The 22009-nt window shown below is 37.8% G+C and overlaps 1 protein-coding gene across 2 annotated transcripts in view; it reads left to right on the forward strand.

The window, feature by feature from the left end:
* Positions 1-1036: 1036 nt before the first annotated feature.
* The window catches only part of LOC128892952 (insulin gene enhancer protein ISL-1), a 64935-nt gene continuing 43962 nt past the window's right edge, over positions 1037-22009 (forward strand). Inside the window, exons 1-2 of one of the 2 annotated variants that reach the window (XM_054153634.1) lie at positions 19690-19755; positions 19927-19988. In XM_054153634.1, the coding sequence (XP_054009609.1) occupies positions 19946-19988 (43 nt within the window). In that variant the 5' untranslated portion in view covers positions 19690-19755; positions 19927-19945. Of the gene's footprint in view, positions 2602-19689; positions 19756-19926; positions 19989-22009 lie in introns of those variants that run through there. The other variant, XM_054153633.1, reaches the window with a different exon arrangement.

The raw sequence follows: 22009 nt of genomic DNA on the forward strand, positions 1-22009 counted from the left end.
AGAAAAATCAACTCTAAAGACGTAGACAATCAACTTCTTACAACCCAATCATCTTCCACTTAACAGATTTAGACCGTGGTATCTGGTACAATCCAAAACTTGTTCTTATATCTCTCGCAACTTCATCAAACACCTCCAAACCTAATAAAAGAATATTCAACTCCAAAAACATAGACAACAAACGACCCACAACCTAATCAATTTCCAATTAGTAAATTTAGACGGCCAGTACCTGATACCAATCAAAAGTAATTCCTACATCTCTTACGACTTCATCAATCACCACCAAACCTGAGAAAAGCAAAATCATTTCTAAATACTCACAACCTAATCAACTTTCAGTTAATGGATTGGAATGATAAGTACCTGACAGACCTCCAAACACCTCCTAACCTAAGAAAAAAGAAGAAATCAACTGCAAAAATACAGACAATCAACGCACAATAACCTAATCAACTTCAAATTAATCAACTTCAATTCTGGAGGATCAGTACCGGACACCAATCAAATCTAATTTCTTCATTTCTCTCCTCCAAACACCTTCAAACCTAACTAAAACCAAAAACTCAACTCCAAAACCCTATCCAACCAACAACCTTCACCCCAACCCAACCAAACCAAACTCCTCCATCAAACTCTCCACACAACTATCCCCCGATCTCCATTCCCTCAAAACTCTAGCCTCCAACCGCTCCGAAAAACGCCCCACCAAACCATCTACCCATCCAAAAACAACCAAAAACCAAATTCTTGGAGATCGACGTACGCCACCGCGAACCGATTTGCTCTGTCAGGGACGCCGCGCGTCTCTCGGTGGCTGTTCCCATCGGGCGTCGAGGACCGACGGCGGACGTAGGAGGCGCGCTCTATCGCGCGAGAGAGAGGGAACCACTGCAACAGGAGAAAGAGGCGAACTAGCAACGCGTGGAGGGGGCAGGGTACGAATCGATTAGGTCTGTCGGCCATTTTGTTGGCGGCTCGAGCCGACCAAGTGTCCCGCAGCTGCCCCCAGGAGGCGTGGAAGCAACATAACGGCCACCATCGGGGGAACGAATGGTTCGACGTCGGCGTGGAACCGCGGCACGGATCCTCGCCACGGGATAGGACGTGCTCGAGGAGCTCTGGTGGTGGAAACCGACTTCGGAGTGGGGTCGAAAAGGTCGACCTCGAGGGGTGGGGGCAGTCGGGTGGTTAGGTTGGGTTCTATAGAAGTCTAACCGGCAGTCAGTGCCTCCCAGGGCCCCGCGCCGTCAGTTTCGTTGGTGTTGTGTGTCGTGTAACGTGTCCTCTCTCTCTCTCTTTCTCTTCTCTCTCTCTTTCTCTCTTCCTCCTTCTCTCCCTCTCTCCTCTCCACCCTGTTTCCACCGATATATATACATTTTTTTCCTTTTTTGTTACTCTCGTCACGCTACCACCACGATCGACGCCCGCGAGTGATAAGGGAATAATCGTGCACGCGCGCGACTCTCGACGCTGGGTGACGGATGGTGCGTGTCCAGGAATCCGAGCCCAGGGTCACGGTTCGCGAACCAACGATCCAGGCGATCCTCCAGGTGGGACTAAGAGTCAATCGAGAAGGCCCATCCGGAACGGAGGATCGCTGAAGAGGATACAGATCTGCGCAGAAACGACGCAAGAATGCGGAGGATCGATTTGGAGTCCCGGAAAGGTGGCTGGAAGCCTTCGGAATAATCGTTGTCGGTTCGATGCGAGTGAAGACTATCGAAGGAGTCGATATTGGTGGATTAAACGCGAGTGACGGAGTCCAGGGATCGAGGTGGCCCGGGTGATGACAAGGTGGAGAGAGAAATTTCGTCGGGGGAGCAATCGCGGCGAGCTTCCGGGGGCTAGGAAGCTTCTTGGAGGACGTTCTCAGAACAAAATGGCGTGGGCGCCGGCGAACCGTCCTCGGGATCCGTCGATCGGAGCGTGAACTGACTCCGTGAATGAAGCTTCCTCAATCCTGGTTACTTTTGAACTCCTGGGAACTTTTGAGAAGGGATTCGATGATCCAACCAGAGCCTCCGAGTGTATTCTTCATTTCTGGAAAATATTCCAGACCTAACTCAGACCTAACCCAGGTGAATCCTCAGTTTCCGAGTGGTAACAGTGACTCTGAGTGAACAGTGTCTGAACTAAACATTCTGAAACTCCTCGAGACGCCTTGAGAAACCTTAAAAAATCCGCTTGGGTCACTGGAGACCCGTTTTAGTAGTTCTTCGGAGTTCCGGAATGATTCCAGTGTTCTCGGGGTTGTGAACGGTGACTCTTGCCTCTGGTCTCTGACTAGTGACTTCGCGGAGTCTTCGTGGTTTCGCGGGGGATCGTCGAGAGCTCGGGAGTGTCGAACTTTTACTAAAGGTTATCGAGAAGAGGTAAGTACGACCTGCGGTCGTACTTGGCGCGAAGGCTTCAAGATTGCTCGAAAATCGTCGAAGGAGGTGCGCAGGGCTGGAAGAGCGATGGAAATCGGGGGTGCGGCGATGCAGAGGTTGGGCACTGCCGGGGGGCCCGGGCCCCTCAGCCTACAGGGCCCTCCAAGGTCAGTGAAAATCTCACCCGTTAACATACAGGACGAGCCTGGCGACCTCACTTCCCAAAGTACGTATGTTATACATGTATTTCCTAGTTTTTATTAGAGTGACGATAGTGGAAGTAGAGTGATGAATGATGCGGTTAGGGAGAGATGGGCGAAATCGTAGGTTTTGAATAAATCTGAAGTTTGTGAATATATGACGGGGCAACTTGTTTTGTTTCGAAATTTAATCAAACGATAGGCAGAACATTTATGAATATAGAAGGTATGATATCATCAGTTACGTTTATGTTCTAATTATGAGGCAATGGTCACCTTGTCTCCTTTTAAATTTCATCAAATTAGAGCAAGAAAATTCATGAATACAACAGGCTATGATATCAAGAGTTAGTTTATGTTATAATTATGAGAAAATGATCACCTCGTCTTCTTTTAAATTTAATCAAATTAGAGCAAGAAGTTTCATAAATATTCCAGAGTATGGTATGATTAGTTACATTCGTGTTTTAATTATGAAGCAATGGTCACCTTGTCTTCTTTCAAAATTTAATCAAACGATAGCCAGAAAATTTATGAATATGTGAATGATCACTATGTCTTCTTTCAAAATTTAATCAAACGGTAGCAAGAAATTTCATAAATATTCTAGAGTTTGATATCAACAGTTACATTTATATTTTAATTATAAAGCAATGTTCCTCAAATCTGAAGTTTACCGATATGTTTGTCTTGTTCCCTCTTTTGAACATTTTCCAAGAAGGAAAGGAGACAAACACATCGGCAAACTTCACATTTATTCGAAGCCTAAGGTTTTGTCAATCTCTACAATTAGGTGAACAAGTAACTAGTGAATGATGGGGGGGCCGACTTGTTGAGCGTAGTTTGTAAAGTATAGTTTCTAGTGTAGAGAGCATTCGAGACATTTATGTCCGGAGTACTAAGGGGCTCTTTCAGGTTTGTAGGAAAGAAAGTTAAGGTTTGATTTAGAATTCGCGGGGAGCATTGTTATAGGTAAATACTGTTGGAGTTAGAGTGAAGTTGGAGTGACATGAAAATTGCGCCATTTGTATTATTTTATTATCTCTTGCTTTCTTTTGTATTTAATCGAACTGTGGAGAGGTAATTCCGTAAATATTCCTGACTGTGATGGGAATAATCTATGGTGCAATTATGAGGCAAAGGCTAGGTTGGATACTTTTTTAATCAAATTGTAGCAAGGAAATTCGTGAATATATGAATGGTCACCTTCTTTCAAAATTTAATCAAACGGTAGCAAGAAAATGCATGAATATAGAAGGTATGATATCATCAGTTACGTTTCTGTTCTAATTATGAGGCAATGGTCTCCATGTCTTCTTTTCATCCAATTAGAGCAAGAAATTTCATAAATATTCCAGAATATATCATTAGTTGGATTTGTGTTTTATTTATGAGGCAATGGTTACCTTTGTCTTCTTTTAAATTTAATCAATTTAGCAAGAAACTCTTTAGTTAAATTTATATTTTAATTATGAGGCAATGCCAGCTTGACTACTTTCAAATATAATCAAATTGTAGCCAGAAAATTCGTGAACATATGAATAGTCACCTTGTCTTCTTTCCAAATTTAATCAAACGGTAGCAAGGAAATTCGTGAATATATGAATGGTCACCTTCTTTCAAAATTTAATCAAAGGGTGGCAAGAAAATTCATGAATATACCAGGCTATGATATCATCAGTTAGTTTATGTTATAATTTTGAGGGAATGATCACCTTGTCTTCTTTTAAATTTAATAAAATTAAAGCAAGAAAATTTATAAATATTCCAGAGTATGATATCAACAGTTGGGTCTGTGTTCTAAGTACGAGGCAGTGGTCACCTTACCTTCTTTCAAATTCAATCAATTTAGCAAGAATCTCATCAGTTACATTTACATTATAATTATAAAGGAATAGTCACCTTGTCTTCTTTTAAAACAAATTATACCAATAAAATTCATAAATATTCCAGACTATCCCAGACAGATTCAACAGTCTCGTCTATATTCTAATTACAACTCAATCTCCAGAAACCAAACATTTTCCATCCGTGACCCGATATAATCCCCGAGAACCCACTATTACCAAAAATAGTAACAAGACGAAAATATTTGAAATTCGAGTTACACAAATACTTATACAAAAAGATCCTCCGAGACGTGCCTGCTAGAAATGTAACTCGTGTCAATGTAAGTTGATCCTGACACTACCGTCTGTGCGGTCGCCAGAATTGTCTGCTGTCAGAGTATCAACAAAGAAATTCTGTTGACGTATTCATTTCGTGTCCAGATCCCGTTAACGTCAGTTAGTAACTTCGGGTTGAGTCTGTATTTAAATCTAATCTACTCCAAATTTAGCGATCTAGCTAACCTGACAGGGACCGGGGACACTTTGGTCAGCTCGGCGCTCTACTAATGCGATTTGGACAGCTGAAAATTGTACAGGTAGTTAAAGTTGTCCAAAAGACTCTTAAAAAATCTGGAAAGTTCCCAATAGACAACTATAATGTTGGATTTTTGGTTAGAGAATTTTTGAGAGGGTGCAAAATTTATTTTATTTTAGAATTGTACAGTCCTGCAGATTTTTTCAGTTATCAGTGGTCTAAATTAATGTCGAAATCGTGATTAGAGCTAATTCTGTCCCCGGACTGGCACGACTGAAGACTGATACTCTGTGACTCCAATGTACACGTCACTCTAAACTCATGTTTTAAGCGAGGGGAGCTTATCTTAGCGATCGTAGCTGCCTTTTCCGAAGCGGCGACTTTGTAGTGTCTATTCCAAGAACAAAATTGATTACTGTTGGTTACAGACATTCGATGTTCCGGATTAGGTTTAAGATTACTTTAAAATCGGTTCAGAACTGTTCGGGATCAGCCACCATTTTGCATTGCTTGGCGCCATTTTCTTGTTCACTTTTGCCGGTAAAATTTGACCTTCTGAGGTTTAGGCGTTAGAGAAATGTCATGTTCGATGCTATTATACCTCGATATGTTAAATTCATTTGTTCCAATACCAGTATAAACATTTAGATCTAATACTTTTCTCTATAACAAATACTAAATATTATCCAACTTTTCAATAATCCTTTACCCCTATGTTTCCAAAAATATGAGAACAGAATGACCCGACCAACGTTCGCCAACGCTCCCTAACGTTCGCCAACACTCGCCAACGCTCGCCACTAGTTTACAAAACAAACAAACAAAAAATGTACATTCAATGCCACAATTCTTTTCTTATGTATTTTGGCCTATTAAACTCGAAAATCGCAATGAAAAATTTTTCTATGGATAGGTTTGTTTTATATGAATTTTTGAATTTTTCTTCGATTTTTCTCTGAGTTGCATTCACATTTTAGGCCATATCTTGAGGTAGAAACGTCCGATTGGGTCGCGCAAGGTGCCATATTAAAGGTAATTAAATTTTCAAAATTGCATTTAACACTATTTTCCAATCGGTTCAATAGTTTAAGTATGACAGGCCAATATATATGAGAAACTTCCATATTTCGGCTAAAATAGAACACAAAAATTTCTTCCATTGCTTTTAGCAGGCCAAAGTACATAGGAAAAAAATTGTGGCATTGAATGTACATTTTGGCTGTAAACTAGTGTAATTCTTTTTAAATTTTCGAACCCGGCTCCGAGAAGTAGCCATTTCTTCCATCCCCATTCCCCTCGAACGTAGAACTGTGAATTCGTAGATCGGACGGGATTATTCAGAACGATCCACGTCAATCCATTTCATTCCGGATCCAATAAATTGTTTTTGTCAAACATTAAAGCTATTACGAGACATGATAGCCGAGGGAAATTGCAGAAAATGGCAGCGGAGGCAGATCTGCGTCGGTGAATATTTTATGCACGGCACCGCGGAAACGCAATAATCGGGTCGCGCAAGGTGGCGCGTTCGCTGGCTCGCGTTCGTGCCAAAATTTGTGGAAAATGTTCTAATTGATGGATTCACGTTGATCCAATATCGCGATATTATACGTCGATAAACGAGTCCGTCGTTGAACGACGATGGGATTTGCTGAAACGCGTTCGTAATCTTGGGTTTTTGACGATTGTCTCGGCATCTTTCGTCATTATCCATCGCTTGTTCTCGAATAAACACGTCAGCTTTATTCGTAAATTCGATTATAAATTAGACTTTGTAAACCAATCTTTTCAAAGCAAAGGAATGAGTCTGCAATGTTTATTCGTTGTTCGCGAATAACATGCAGAGAGAGGAGACGAATGAAAATTCATTGTATCGGAATTGATTTGTTTCGAGTTCATTTTAATTTGTCTGACAAATAATGTCAAATAATGTGTGAAGATAAAGTAATATCACGAATGAATTTACAATCTTCATTTGTTATTCACGAATGACATGCAAAGAGCAGATATAAATGAAAATTCATTTTATTGGAATTTATATGTTTCCATATTCATTTGAACGTAACTGTGTCTGACGATAGTAACGTGTGAAGACAACGCAACATTACGAATGAATCTGCAATGTTTGTTCGTTATTCGCAAATAACATGCAAAAGCAAACACGAATAAAAATTCGTTGTATCGAAATTCACTTGTTTTCGAGTTCATTTCAATTTAACTGTGTCCGACAAATAATGTGTAAACACAAAGTAATATCACGAATGAATCTACAATCATCATTCGTTATTCGCGAATAACATGCAAAGAGCAGACAAATAACTCATTCTATTGGAATTTATACATTTCGAAATTCATTTCAATTAAAATTTGTCCGGCAATAACAACGTGCGAAAACAATAATAATGACCACCGAGAAGAACCGAGATAATCGGTCCCGAACAAGTATCGAAGGATGTAGAACTCTCAGCATGATCGCAACAAATTTCTGCCGACGGCTGTCGCCTCGTGTTTTCCTCGATCTAACTGCGGGCCAATAAACGCGAATACAGGTTCCTTCGAATTTAATGCCCTCTGTTACCGCAAAAGGAAAGATATTTCGCGGCCATAATGGATGTACTTTGAATAACCCATGGCGTCGCGATGAGTCGTCTCATGAAACTACAATCTCATCTAATAATTAACGATCGAATCTGATTTGCTTCTTTAATCACCATCGGAGTACATATCTTCTTCAAAGGAATATCAATTCTTATGACTAGAGTGCGGATCTTTATGTAAAATAAAATCTTCGCGAACGTGCGTACAAAAATTGAACCTAAATAGGAATTTATTTTATTCTACAAATATTGTAACATGGACTTTACTTTCAATCTTTTTTATATTCTCGAATATTGTTTGCATTTTGTAGGTTTTTGCACATTCAAATTTATTATAAATGCATAAAGATCCACAGTTTACTTATGACATTTTTATTCGACAAAAAATTAAAAACCCAACTACCTATCGGAGATAGAAAAAAAATGTTTTAACAAAAGTTAAACAGTTTTTAATACCCAACAAGATTCGTTAATACTTTTTTCCTCTATCTTTAACCCTTTCCGAGTGGCAACCCGAGGGACAAAGTTCGCAGGGTAATTACACTTCTCCAACTCGAGGTATCGCAGTTTCTATTGGAAATAGAAAAAAAATGTTCTAACAAAAGTTGAACAGTTTTTGATACCCAACAAGATTCGTTGATACTTTTTTCCTCTATCTTTAACCGTTTCCGAGTCGCAACCCGAGGAACAAAGTTTGCATGGCGATTACACCCCTCGGAGTCGAAGTATCGCAGTTGAACAAAAATACGTGACTATTATTTTTGGCTGTTCTACAATCCCACGTAGTTTCATCCGTGTCGGACTCTCCTTTTAAAATGCCAGCTTCCCCCGCAAACCCCTCGCACGTGCTTCCCCGAATCAGATAATTCGCCAACACGATCTCCCGTCGCCATAGAATATTCAGTAGCGTACAACGATTCGACGATAACTTTCTATCGATGAACGTTGCCCGCTGTTACGGCGGCTAGTTTAACACGCATTTTCCGTGTTTGCCGAACGATCGTGGACCCCGTAGATCGATCGTAATTACGACGCCCGTGACGCTAATATCCACGATCGTTTATCTCGCGCAATTATTACGCCGTTACTTCGTTTATGAATTAGGCAACGGCGCGGATCCGACTGCTATTTCTTCGCACCGTTTGGGGCAGTAGTTTAGAAACTTTGTTGAAGGCACCCTTCTTGGGGAAAAGACATTTTCTTGGTCGAGGCATGTAGATGGAAAATAAAAGTACAATGTATAGTAGTTGGAGAATCTAAGGAAAGATAAAATTTTGAGGTTGATATAAGGTTGAGAAACCATGTCTTTTAATTTTAATTTAGATGATGAAGAAATGTGTTAGTAGTGCATTTTATTTTACGTATATTTTAATTTGGTCAGGGTTAAGTTTAGTTGAGTTTGGTTTGGTGTTGTGTTACTACTATTAATTTTTTGTTTGAAGCCTTAAGAAACCCTGTCTTTTAATTTTAATTTAGACGACGAACAAATCTGTCAATAATGCATTTTCTTTTCACTCATATTTTAATTCGTTCAGGATTAAGTTTGGTTGAATTTGGTTTGGTGTTGTGTTACTACTATTCATTTTTTGTTTGAGATCTTGAGAAACCATGTCTTTCAATTTTAATTTAGATGATGAAATAATATGTTCATAAAATGCATTTTCTTTTCATGTATATTTTAATTCGTTCAGGAATAAGTTTGATTGAATTTGGTTTGGTGTTGTGTAGCTACTATTCATTTTTTATTGGTCACCATGTCTTCTAATTTTAATTTAGATGATGAAAAAATGTGGTAATAATGCATTTTCTTTTCATGTATATTTTAATTTATTCAGGGTTAAGTTTGGTTGAATTTTGTTTGGTGTTGTGTAGCTACTATGAGGTAGATATCATTTCTTCTTTTTTTTTTTTTTTTTAATAAAATGTTCGCTAACCGAGGAATGGGAAAGGTTTCTGGTTGGATTATTCCCATTGCTCGGCTAAAATCGCCGCGAGACGGAGACGAAGAAAACGAGACAGGGTCGGTCGCGTTTGATTTCGAAAAACTATTTAGAGCAGCCCCGAAGACCGCGGTCTTAGTTCGAATTCCACGAATTCGCTTCATTTGTTTCTACTTAACAGCCGAATAGCCAGTCGCCGAATCGGTCCATGGGTGCAATCAAAAATAAACTCAAGCGAATCCGGCTCGCCACCTCGTCCGATTCTAATAGCGATGATTTTCGAAATGCTGCGAAACGGTGGGTCGACGAGAGCTTCTAAAAGTTTTTGGATACTTTGCTTATCGCACGGGGGAACCTGAGAATCTAGTAAGATGAATTTTTTGATTGGGTGAGGTTAGGTGGCGAGGGCCAGAAAGTCTAACCTGTGAGGAAGTCCATTTTTGGAATTTTTAACGTGGAAAGTATTTAATTTGGGAAGTTTGGATTTTAGTACATGAATGTATACACTTTGAAGGGTGTTTTGTAAAATTTTAGAGATGAATGGATACACACGCTCGAAGTATATTGAGAGACTGGAGTAAGTAAGACAGAAGATCGAAAGGGCTGAGAATCTAACCTACAAAAAAATCGATTTTTGGAATTCGTAACGTGGAAACTATCTAACCTAGAAAGTTCAAACTTAAGTACATGAATGTGTACACTTTTAAATCTATTTTCTAACATTTTAAAACTGAATAGATACACATCTCGAAGTATAGTATGAGACAGGAGTAAGTAAGATAGAAGATCGAAAGGATTAAGAATCTAACGAGTCCACTAACAGGCCCAGGACGAAGCGCTCCCTTCCTTCTCTCCTTTATCGCTCTCTCTCCACAGCCACCACAAAACAATTGTCTTCAAGTGGCCCCAGAAATAGAGATCCACCTCAGTTCAATCTGAGGAACGATCAGGAGACCAGGCGATAGATATTCTGCACGACCCATCCTTTTGTTAAAAAACCATTCGTTCAAGATCTGTCTGGCTACTCGAGCAAGACGTATCGATGCAACGTCGTGCATAAATCACGAGCTGCCTACAATATCGAATGGGACTTCTTCCAATAGTTCCGATTGATTGATTACTCGATAAATTGACGTAAGACCGGTATGTGAATCTTCCATCGTGAAAACCAGGATTGGATTATCGTCAACTATTCCTGGCTTGTACATTTGCGATCAATTTTCGACAGTGTTGAGGAATAGCAGATGGATGGTCTTTAATCAACTTGGAATTAATTCATTATTCTATGGCTGGAAGATGTTAGGTAAATTGCATTTGGAGGGATGAAGATGACTGTTTCCAAGAAAGGTGTTCCAGAAGATTGGAGAGGATTTCTTTGGAGGGAATCTATACACCCTCTGTCGCAAAACTAACCGGAATGGCTCTAGTTTAATAAATGCAGTGGCGCCATCTACTAATGGCCGATTGTTTCATGATTTTTCGTCAATTTTTATTAACCTTTAAAGGTTTCGTGAAATTTCGTTTATTAGAAGCCAAGATACACATTTAAATGACAGTGATTGGTATACGTTCGTCGAAAAATGAATAACGAGCAAATAATCAACATTAGATTCTGTGTTAAAAACGGTAAAAGACGATGAAAGGAAACCGCTTTGCATCAATTGAAGATATTCAACAAACAATGACGAGCAATATCAACAACATTCCAATCACGGACATAAAAAAGTCATTTGTTGCACTTTTTGAATGTGCGAAGCGTTGTATTTCGGCGGAGGCAGAATATTTTGAATAAACAAAATGATTATGTCTATTTCTAATTAGTTCTGTTATTTTTCAAGCCATTCCGGTTAGTTCTGGGACAGAGGATCTACAGGGTGTCCCAGAACGTAGCTAACACGATTCTGAACAACAATTTCCTTTGCAAAAATATCGGTGGGGGCTTCATTTTTGAATTATTAATGAAAAACCACGGACCAATCACGCGCGCTGATTACGCTCGCAACGCGAAAGTTTGAATTCGTTAATTGTCTTACAAATTAAAGTTATATTAAACAATCATAATACTGTGGCGTCTGTTATTTAGAAGGTCCACATCAACCCACCAGTAATAAATCGGAATCTCGGATTCAGCGAATCCGCAGCAGCGGCAGGAGCAAAGTACGTTCGCGGCAATTGCCACCGAGCGAAATGCAGCTTGAGTTGGTATTAATTAACGGCTCATACATTTGCATGATTAGAGCCTGAGAGTTACGCGGTATCAGCATTCCGTGCACCGAAAACAACCACGACATTAATGGCGGGATTCCTCTTTCTCTCTCTCTCAGTCGTTCCTCCGCGCGTATAATTTCGCCCGACGTCAGCTTTAAATATTTAAATAACCGCCTATCTCTGGACTCCCTCTTTTCATTCGCGTACAGAGAGTAACGCGAGCTTCGATGAATCGCGGGGGAAAGATGTGTTATTATAGCGATCCACGAGCCACGATCGAATCGGATAGAATCGAGGCGTAGGCGCAACAGGGTTAGCTAATCTCAGCAGGACGTTATTCTAGCTCCAATGGTGTTCTATTATATATCCGGTAGGAGTTGGCATTACTATCCATTAGCAGTGCGAAGAAGCGTGCAGGTGACAAAGCGGTAATTGGAGAACACAGGGTTTTACAAAATCTCAGCAATTATTGGATGTTTTGACAGACGAAATTATTTTTAGAGTGAAAATGCAATGTTTGAATTTATTAAGACATTCGTTGCTAGGCAAATTTAAACCGTTTTGAGTAGCGTTAATGTGCATACTGTTTGACTAGGTTTGAAGCTAGATTTTTGTTGGAGACTATCATGCGAGAGGCTACGGATAACAACATTTTATAATTTACGACTAAAAATTCAATGAATGGTTATTTTAAGTCTCATGGTGGGAAATGTGAGCAAATTGTCAATGGATATGCTGTCTGTACGGAAATACTGTCTGAGTAAGTTTGGAGTAGTTGTTGGTGGAGGCGGGAATATTGAATACTGTTAGAATATTAAGATACGCGTATTTTAATTTTTATCTGAATTCTGATAATAAAAAATTATGAGTATCGTGAAAATAGTACTGTTGTGGTAATGAATTAATTCGTAATGAAAAATTGTGGTAATCTGCAGCTTTCGTAACAAGCATCTTTTGAAGACAAAAATTTACGTTACGTCTGAAGAGCTAAAATTTACTCTAGACCAATGAATATTACTTTGAAATACACGATAGCAAAAGAATTATAATGAAGATGAATACTAGTATAAAATTCAGAATTGAAATTAGTCGAGATCATAAAAACTACATACCAAAATAATATTTAATGCAAATTTCACTTCTTAAACTATGCTTTTACACTACTGTTTCAAACGTACCAGGAGTTTTTGCATTTAACCCTCACAAACCTGATTTTCCAATTAAAAAAGATATCAATGTATCTATTAGTTGAGCAATTTTCACAGCTGACGTTTATTTTTTTAACTCTTGCTCGAAAGAACATTACGCAATAGCAACATAAATACAGCCAAATATGAAAAACAAACCAATTGCAAGTGTACAATTCGATTTAAAAATCCTGTATCAAATTTGAAAATTAGTGCATTTAAAGGGTTAACAATATAAATATATTCATTGATTTTTCCTCTGCATTTTCCATATTCAGAAAGTTTCCTCGTCCTTGAATAAACTGCTCGAAATAAAGATTTCTGATCTACAATCACCGGTAATTTACAGGATTGGAGTTGTTTAAAGAATCATAAGAAATTACGTGCAATTATGATATGTAATCGTAACGTCGGTCGGGACTATTTTTATATAGCTTCAAGTGCATCGTTATTTCGGACACGTAAACAGACGTATACGAGCAACGCGTCTATATTTTGACAAAGTTAAAATAGAGTCACGTGTAGGCAGGACGTAATGCAATAGTATTTATTATTGTTCCCGCAGTAAAAATAAGTCGCAAAGCGTCGAACAATCGATTCTTTCACGGCAAATGCACCTAAGTGAATTAAACAAATGGCGATTATTCATTTCCGATTCTCTCTTCGAATCCTCGGTTCGACTTCAAACGAAATTTTATTTACTTACACGCGTCCGTAAGATAAAATCGATCCACTACTCTCGCGATCTAGTCACGCTCGATAGATTTCCAGAAATATATATTCGCGATTCTTATCGCAGATTTACAAATCCGCATTTGCATCCGCACTGGTCGGAGTATTGCTTACAAATACTCGGTAGCACCTTTCACTTCACTTGTTGCAATTAATTCTCGTGATAGAGGCAGTGTGCCAAAACACACTTCGAACTTGTTCTAATAAATCGCTTCGTGTCGCAGTCGCTATCGCGCACATTTCATTTTCCTTGTACGACGATTCCTTATCGACGATCCCACGGATGCCCTTCCAATGAGCGTTGAAGATATATTTCTTGGATATGTGTAGAATCATTTTTAATTTTTATTTGTAGGTTTGTTTATTTGTAGGGGGTTTAGTTTTATATGGTCACTGTTGAGGATGTTTGAATTATACGCAAACTACACTAAGCAAATTTTAGTTTATAGGTAGGTGTAGGCACAACGCATTAGTTTGGAGGAAAATTGACGAAGGCAGTGATTAATAATAAAAATTAATTTCTATTTAGTGATTGATGTAATTGAACAATAGTTACAATTTTACTCTTGGGGCTACCAAATTCCACGCAAACTGACCTAAACAAATTTTAATTTATGGATTTGTGTTGGAGCAACCCCTTGGTTATTTGGAAAAAAATTGACGAAGGCATTGATTTATAATAAAATTTAATTTCTATTCAGTGGTAGATTTAATTGAACCATAGTTACAATTTTACTCTTGGGGCTCCCAAATTCCACGTAAACTGACCCAAACAAATTTTACTTTGTAGATTTTTGTTGGCACAACGCTTTGGTCGTTTGGAGAAAAATTGACGAAGGCATTGATTACTATGATGATAAAAACTCATTTTTTTTCACTCATTAAAACATTGAAATTAGGTGGTCTAATTTTCTGAAATTCAAATACTAGATTTTAAGACAAAATATGGAATTAAAAATGCATTTTGAAATGGAATGCTACAAAATATTGCAGAGTTGCTTAAAACATTAAAATAAAGTGATCCCCTCCCTCTCTAAAATTCAAATATTAGGTATTAAAATAAAGCATGGAATCCAATATTCCGAAACAGAATATTAAATATTATTCTCTTAAAATGATATAAAATATCGGATTGTATATACAAAACGCCTTAGTTGTTTGAAGAAAAATAGACGAAGGCATTGATTAACAATAAAAATTAATTTCTATTCACTCATCGATATAATTGAACCAAACAAATTTTAGTTTATATCTAGCTGTAGGCACAACGCCTTACTTTGGAGAAAAATTGACGAAGGCATTGTTTAACAATAAAAATTAATTTCTATTCACTGATCAATATAATTAAACCATAGCTGCTCCATTTACAGCTACATAGGTTTAGGATACGCTACTCTCCATAGTTTCGACACAACGTCTTGGTTGTTTGGTGAAACGAGACGAAGGCATTGATTAACATTAAAAGCAAGACCCCTGTAGCGAGACACTGATAGATGTCTACGTGCGCCGATAGAAAAAGGAGCCGGGTCTAATTCAATTGCAGGCCGCCGTTCCGCAAACACTCATGATAATTCAATCAAGCTCACCCCATCGAGTTATACCCATTCCTCCCTCGGAAGCGACCCCCGTCCGACCAAGAATCCCGTAGGAACACTACAGAGGGTGGAAACGGCTTATAATCTCCGTACGAGAACATCTGCACTCTAATCGGCTGATGATTTCCACCTAAACCTTCGTTCGTCTCTCTCCAACCACCCCTGAGTGTCCCCTGGACACACACGGCACCCTTCGTCGGTAAATCATGCGGCTGTCCATGAAAATTTCGATCGAGTGCTCGGGGCGTTTAAGATAAACGTTAATAATAATATTTTAGTAGAGAAATTTACTAGAATGGTATTTAAAATTCTATTTCGAAATATAAGATAATATTTGAATTTTAGAGAAATTGGATCACCTAGTTTTAATGTTTTAAACAAATCTGCAATACACTTTAATATTCCATTTTAAAATGCATTTTTAATTCCACATTTTGTCTTAACATCTAGTACTTGAATTTTAGAAAATTTAGACCACCTAATTTCAATGCTTTAATGAGTGAATAAAAATGAATTTTTATTATCATATTAATCAATGCTTTCGTCAAATTTTCTTCAAACGACCACGGCGTTGTACCTACACCTACCTATAAACTAAAATTTGTTTGAGTCAGTTTGCGTGGAATTTGGTACCCCCAAGAGTAAAATTATAACTATAATTTAATTATATTAAACAACCCTGCAATATTCTTTAATATTCAATCTCAAAATGCAGAATTTCATGTTTTATTTTATAATATCTACTATTTAAATTTTATAGAATTTCAACCACCTAATTTTAATATTTTAAACACTTCTGTGATTAACTTATATACACCGTTTAAATTTATTATTGTACACGCAAGTTTTTCGTGTAGTAGCCTCAAGGAAAAATTTTCGTCGAATTCTTTTAGAAAGTTCGCTGCTTTGTCGGCGCGTCAATAATTCTCGCACATAATCCTGTCTTCTTTCGGACACGATGGCGTCTGTATCGAATGAAATTGTCTGACGAGGTGACGAAACCCGACGAATAACACGATAATTTGTCTTCTCCGTGCGATTTCGAAAGCCATTAGTATCCAGGAGAATCAATTTTCTTCGTGGCGTCCGATAAATCAATTCATCAAGGGAACGAATTATATTTGTGATTAAATTTTAAAACATCTTAGTACTCTAGTAATATTTACTGAGAAGTTCGTGCCGGTTCATAAATAAATAAATAAATAAATAAATAAATAAATAAAATATCGTTTCAGTATTCATTTACTTAATAGACGTAAAGCAGATATTATCTCACTTCCAACTGTTAATAGAATGCTTTTCGTACGGTTCAAGTAAATGGGAATAATTGAAAGCGATGCGGTCGATTAGAAAAAATTATCGATAAGAGTTTAAGTTGACACTGTTGACTCTATTACGATAACAAAACACTTCTATTAATTTTACCATTGTTACGGAATATTGAATTCTATCTGCTATGAAAACACTCGTGAAAAATTAAAGTACTATATCAATTTACAACTAAACGTCTCTATCACGGGCATTTAAAAGAACAGACGCCTCGGTACGTGATAATTGCGAGTACAAATAAAATACGCGAACGAGTAAGTGGCGAGGTGTGGCTGAAAACGTTGCAGTTAAAACCTAACCTCAAAGTTCGCGAATGGCGGAGGAAATACCGAAATCAAATTTGTTCTGAATGGAGAGAATGAAAAGTTAATCGTGACGAGGGTTCGAAATCGATGACGAGGTTCCTGTCAGTTATCGTACAGTTAGTCAATTCGTCGTGCCGATAACAAACGATGTTATCGGGCCCTCGATACGAGGAACGCTCTTCTCCTACGGAGCGGCGTGCCTTTGATCTATGGAAAGCACTGATTTATTTTTCGGCATTAGTAATACTCGAAGGATGTTTTCGATCGCTGATAACCGTGTGTGTCGACTGATTACGCATCACAGAGTCAGTGAATATCGTGTTTTTCCATATCTGAATTACGTCACTGAAAACGCCGAAAACGTCGTCACCGAAATCGCCGATTAATAGCGAACGATTTTACCGTTCCGCTATTAATCATGCGATTCGTGCTGTTCCTAGATTTTCAAAGATTGCACATACGTTACTCCAAAATGGAGCTGCATGGTCGTTTCCATTGCTGGTGTGAGTGGAGAAAAATAGACTGTGAATCCTGTATAAGAGACGCAGGTTTATTTGAAATAGTTCATTTGAGATACATAAAATCAGGTAACGGAGGATTATTATTTTTAGCCATTCTGAGTTTCATTAGGAATGTTACAGAAATCAGTTATATGTGCTGGTGGGAATGTTGAATTTTATTTATGTAAAGAGACGGGCAAAAGTTGTTAGAAAGTGAACGTCAAATAAAAAGAAAAGAACAGTGGAAATATTTCGAAGCTATGTAAACTTAGTGTTAATGAGGTTATGCACAGTGGTTTAGAGTCTTAGAATTACACAAAGATAGACTAGTGGCATTTGGACCTGATCTTGCGCCTCTTAGACAGGATACAATACATTTTCTACTTTTAATGCTTGGGATACTAAAGGGTTGGGTACTCAAACTTTCGTAAACCCAGCGTTGATCACATCATGCATAGTGCTTTAGAATCTTGAAATTACTCAAAGATGAGCTGGTGGTATTTGGATTTGAGCTCGCGTCTTTTAGACAGGGTATAATGAATTTTCAAGCACCAATGAACAATATCTCCTAATGGCTCATTCTCCTCCGTCTATTATATCAAAAGCTGCAATTTTTTTAAACAGAAATACCTTGAAAACAACCTACTATCATACACCTATGAAATCCATAATTTCTAAAATTTTGAAAAATCCTTGAAAACACATTTAAGCATCACTAAAGCCTGCGAGGCTATTCCATTTAACATTCGATTTCCCGTTGAATAACCCCTGAAATATTAAAGAGTTACTTATTCCAAATCCTTCCACTCATTTCTCCAGACTCTTTTCTTCAAAAAGATTCCATTTCACATTTTTGCTCTCCAAACCCAGTCAATTCCTAAAAACACAAGTCTCGGTGCTCCCCCTCGCAATAATTCGAAATCGAGAATAGTTAGTTGACAATCGAGGAAGAGCAATTTCAGGGCGAGCTTGAATGTGGGTTTAGGCTTATAGCGGGCCTAGACGGACAACGGTACGAATCGGAAGAACAGTGGTCCGGGCTCGTTAAACCGAACTAATGACGGGGACCATATCGATTCCGTATCGTAAACCCGAAGCCTGGCGCCGGCGTTAGGGCCCCGGAAAGCTCGGTTTACAATCGTCGCGAAGAAGGTCGTGGCTGTGACGGGAGTCTCATGGGGTCTTCTGGACATCGTTCTCCCGAAAGCCGGCCAAATGGCCCCCAACGATAACCGTCAGTTGTAAAACCGTGTCGGAGTACTGGTCGATGAGCCTTCGTCAAGGTCTGCTTCTTGTCTACGACGCTAATTTCTTAGGAGAATCAGGAAACCCCTCATCGAATGCCACTATGTAACGATGCAACGTCGAGAGTGAAACTGCTGTGAAACTAAACCTTTGATATCCCAAGTATTCAAAGTAGAAATTGCATTTTACCCTGTCTAAGAGGCGCAAGCTCAGGCCCAGGCCACTAACTTAATTTTGGTGTCATTCGAAAACTCTAAAACGATGTGCATAAGCTCATTAATGGAGGTTTACGGAGGTTTGAGTAACTAAACCTTTAATATCTCAAGCATTAAAAGTTTAGAATCCATTATACCCTGTCTAAGAGACGCGAGCTCAAATCCAAATACCACTAGCCCATATTTGAGTAATTCCAAGATACTAAAGCACTGTGCATAAGCTCATTAATGCTAGGTTTACGGAAGTTTGAGTAAATAAAGCTTTGATATCTGAGGCATTCAAAGTTGAAAATGTATTGTCCCCTGTCTAAGAGGCGCGTGGTATCCACCACTTCATAAAAAGATGGCCATCTTTGATATTCTCAATGAAATTTTATTATAGGCCCTTGGAATTTTTCAAAATTCTTCAGTCAGAGTCTTAGTAATCAAATAGCAATATTTCGTCTACTTGTTTCTGTACGTGTCATGGCCAGGACCTAGCTTCATTTAAACATACAGAATAACCATACAATTTATCGTGAAACCTATCAACGTGTTCATTTGTAACTATTTTTACAAATTTAAATTTACTATTTGTACAAGATTAAATGGCAGGTCGTAAAGACACTTTCTTCAATTATTTAGAAAATATTTCACGTGATACTAAACCTATAATACATGAAATACTAAATTAAAACAATAAATTCTACATAATTTATATGTTATGAACAAGAACTATACACATTAGTTAGAAAACGATCATTTGAGCGATCCGTGGTAAATTCAATGTTAAATCGAAGTCTTCGACACGTTAGCCTTGCTAAATCGTCGAACTAATTTCTTATATTATTGTATTTAGCCCGTGTTTACCTCATAATGTTTCTCTGGCTCGGTTTGACATTGTCGATTAGTTTCGAACAGGTATTCAGACATTGCGCCTCGCGGTATTCGGCTGTAATTCTAACAACACTTATCCGAAGTAAAGTAAGAATATTATTATAATCATTGTAAAATGTGTTTAACATACATTACGTATGTATTCTAAATATTGTGTGACATAAATGCATAAAACTCGCAGTCTAATTATAAGATACTTAACATGAAGCCAATATTGTTGTTCTTCGACACTAACTCGATTTCTTCTTTTTGTTTTAGGTAAGTCGACTTAACATTGATGAATCCACAACTTTCTTTCCAAAAGAAATTGTCCATCATAGGTATTTATCATAATTACTCATTGATAAAAGAGACGTATTAGATTATCTCATAAGTATGCATCTTCCTAATCACGTACAGTAATTCCCATAAATATTCGTATCTCCTGTTTCTATTTAAAAAATCCGTCTAAATCAAATTATAACCCTGATATTTTCAAATAAATATTTCATTATTAATATGTACACGAATAAACTTCACTGTTATTTAATTTAGAATGATTTCTTTAATTGACATAGAAGGTACGAATATTTATGAGACAGTACTTGAATTAATAAAAATGGAAACTCGTTATTTTTGAGACACTATGCTAACAAACTAAACACTCCTATCGATTCATTAATTACCAATTCATTAATGATGAATAAAATAGCTTTTCCAAAAGGAGCTTCTGGTAGATTATTTCCTATTAAATAATAATCTTACGTGAGCATTAGCAAATTCCTTCCTCTCACATATCGCATGCTTTGCGCAATAAAGACGTTAAACAATCAATTTTAATAAACGAAATACCAATCCGTTCGATGGTATTTGCATTTCAATTTTGAACGAATTCTCTGCTCACATGAAACTAGCTAAATTAATGAATTAGCTAAATTATAAAGCGATATCAGCAATGTTACATTCTATTTTCAATATCCGCTTAAAAGTTAACGTTCGATAGTAAAACGTTTCATAGTATTCGTTAACATTTTATTACATTCTTGCTTGGATTTCATTACCCTCGAATCGCAGTCTAAAGCTACTTTTCAAAAGCCATAATTTCGTTATTGCAAAAGTGTTTTAACCTCCGCGAGCGTAACATTAAAACCACTTTAACCTCTTCATTTTATGCGCCGTGGACTATGTGCAAATTGTAATTAAAATATTATAGTCGGCGTGAACGAGAATCTCCGGAGAATCTAATAATCTTAATTTAGTAAAAATTAAGTGCCTCGACGAAATATTACAAATAAATAATATTTTATATAGAATAAGTTATTCGCGATCAAACGTTCTCGAAAGTGGAATGGAATAGACTTCAAAGGCTAGGGAATTCTCTCGTATTGACTTCGAACAAAGTAGGGACGCGAGTACAAATTTTCCTTTCAATATTTATAAGCGCGACGTGGGTGGACCAGCGCGAATCTTTCCGCTCGAACCGATCCTAATCGTTACGTGTTCCGACTGCGATTTATCCCCTCTGCTTCACTCCACGTCGAGGATTCAACAGTGCATAACTATGCAGCCGACGTGTTAACCAGGTGGACAAGAAAGCGCCAGTTTTTTCGATCGGTGTTCCTACACAGTCGCCTCGCGAGCAACCTCCTTTCTTAAATAGAGAATTTTATCTGGGAAAAAGTGAAACACGTATACGATTGGGTTTGCAGTGATTGCTTCGTGGTTCTTTTTGTTGAGAGATGAGTACCATTCAATTGGTCTTTGAAGAAAGCGTTTGTAATTATAATGGTGTAATATAGTCTGGAGATGTTGGAAAAGAGACTTTCACTTTGTTTGGAGAATTATTTTACAAGGGTATTATTTTATACGAGGTAGAGGATATTTTTTGAGAGGACTTCTTTTGAAGAAAACATTCCTGGTGTTGATAATGGTGGTTTAATGTAGTCTGGGGCTGCTGGAAAAGGGATTTGTTTCGAGTACCATTTTACTCAGGAGCCATTTTATTTGAGATAGGTACCATTTTTCGATTGGGCTTCTTTCAAAGAAAACATTCTTATTATTAATAATGGTGATTTTATAGTGCCATTTTATATGAGTTAGGTGCCATTTTTCGATTGCTTCCTTCGAAAAAAAGTCTCTACTGTTAATAATAGTGATTTAACGTAATCTGCTAGTCGAAGCAAAGAGATTTCCAATTTGTCTCGAGTATCATTTTACTCAAGTACCATTTTATATGAGTTAGGTGCCATTTCTCGAATTGCCTTCTTCAAAAGAAAACATTTCTATTGTTAATAATGGTGATTTAACATAATTTGAGACTCCTGGAAAAGAGATTTCTACTTTGTCTCGAGTACCATTTTAC

Source organism: Hylaeus anthracinus, unplaced genomic scaffold (genome assembly GCF_026225885.1).
Source record: "Hylaeus anthracinus isolate JK02 unplaced genomic scaffold, UHH_iyHylAnth1.0_haploid 2, whole genome shotgun sequence".
Lineage (NCBI taxonomy): Eukaryota > Metazoa > Arthropoda > Insecta > Hymenoptera > Colletidae > Hylaeus > Hylaeus anthracinus.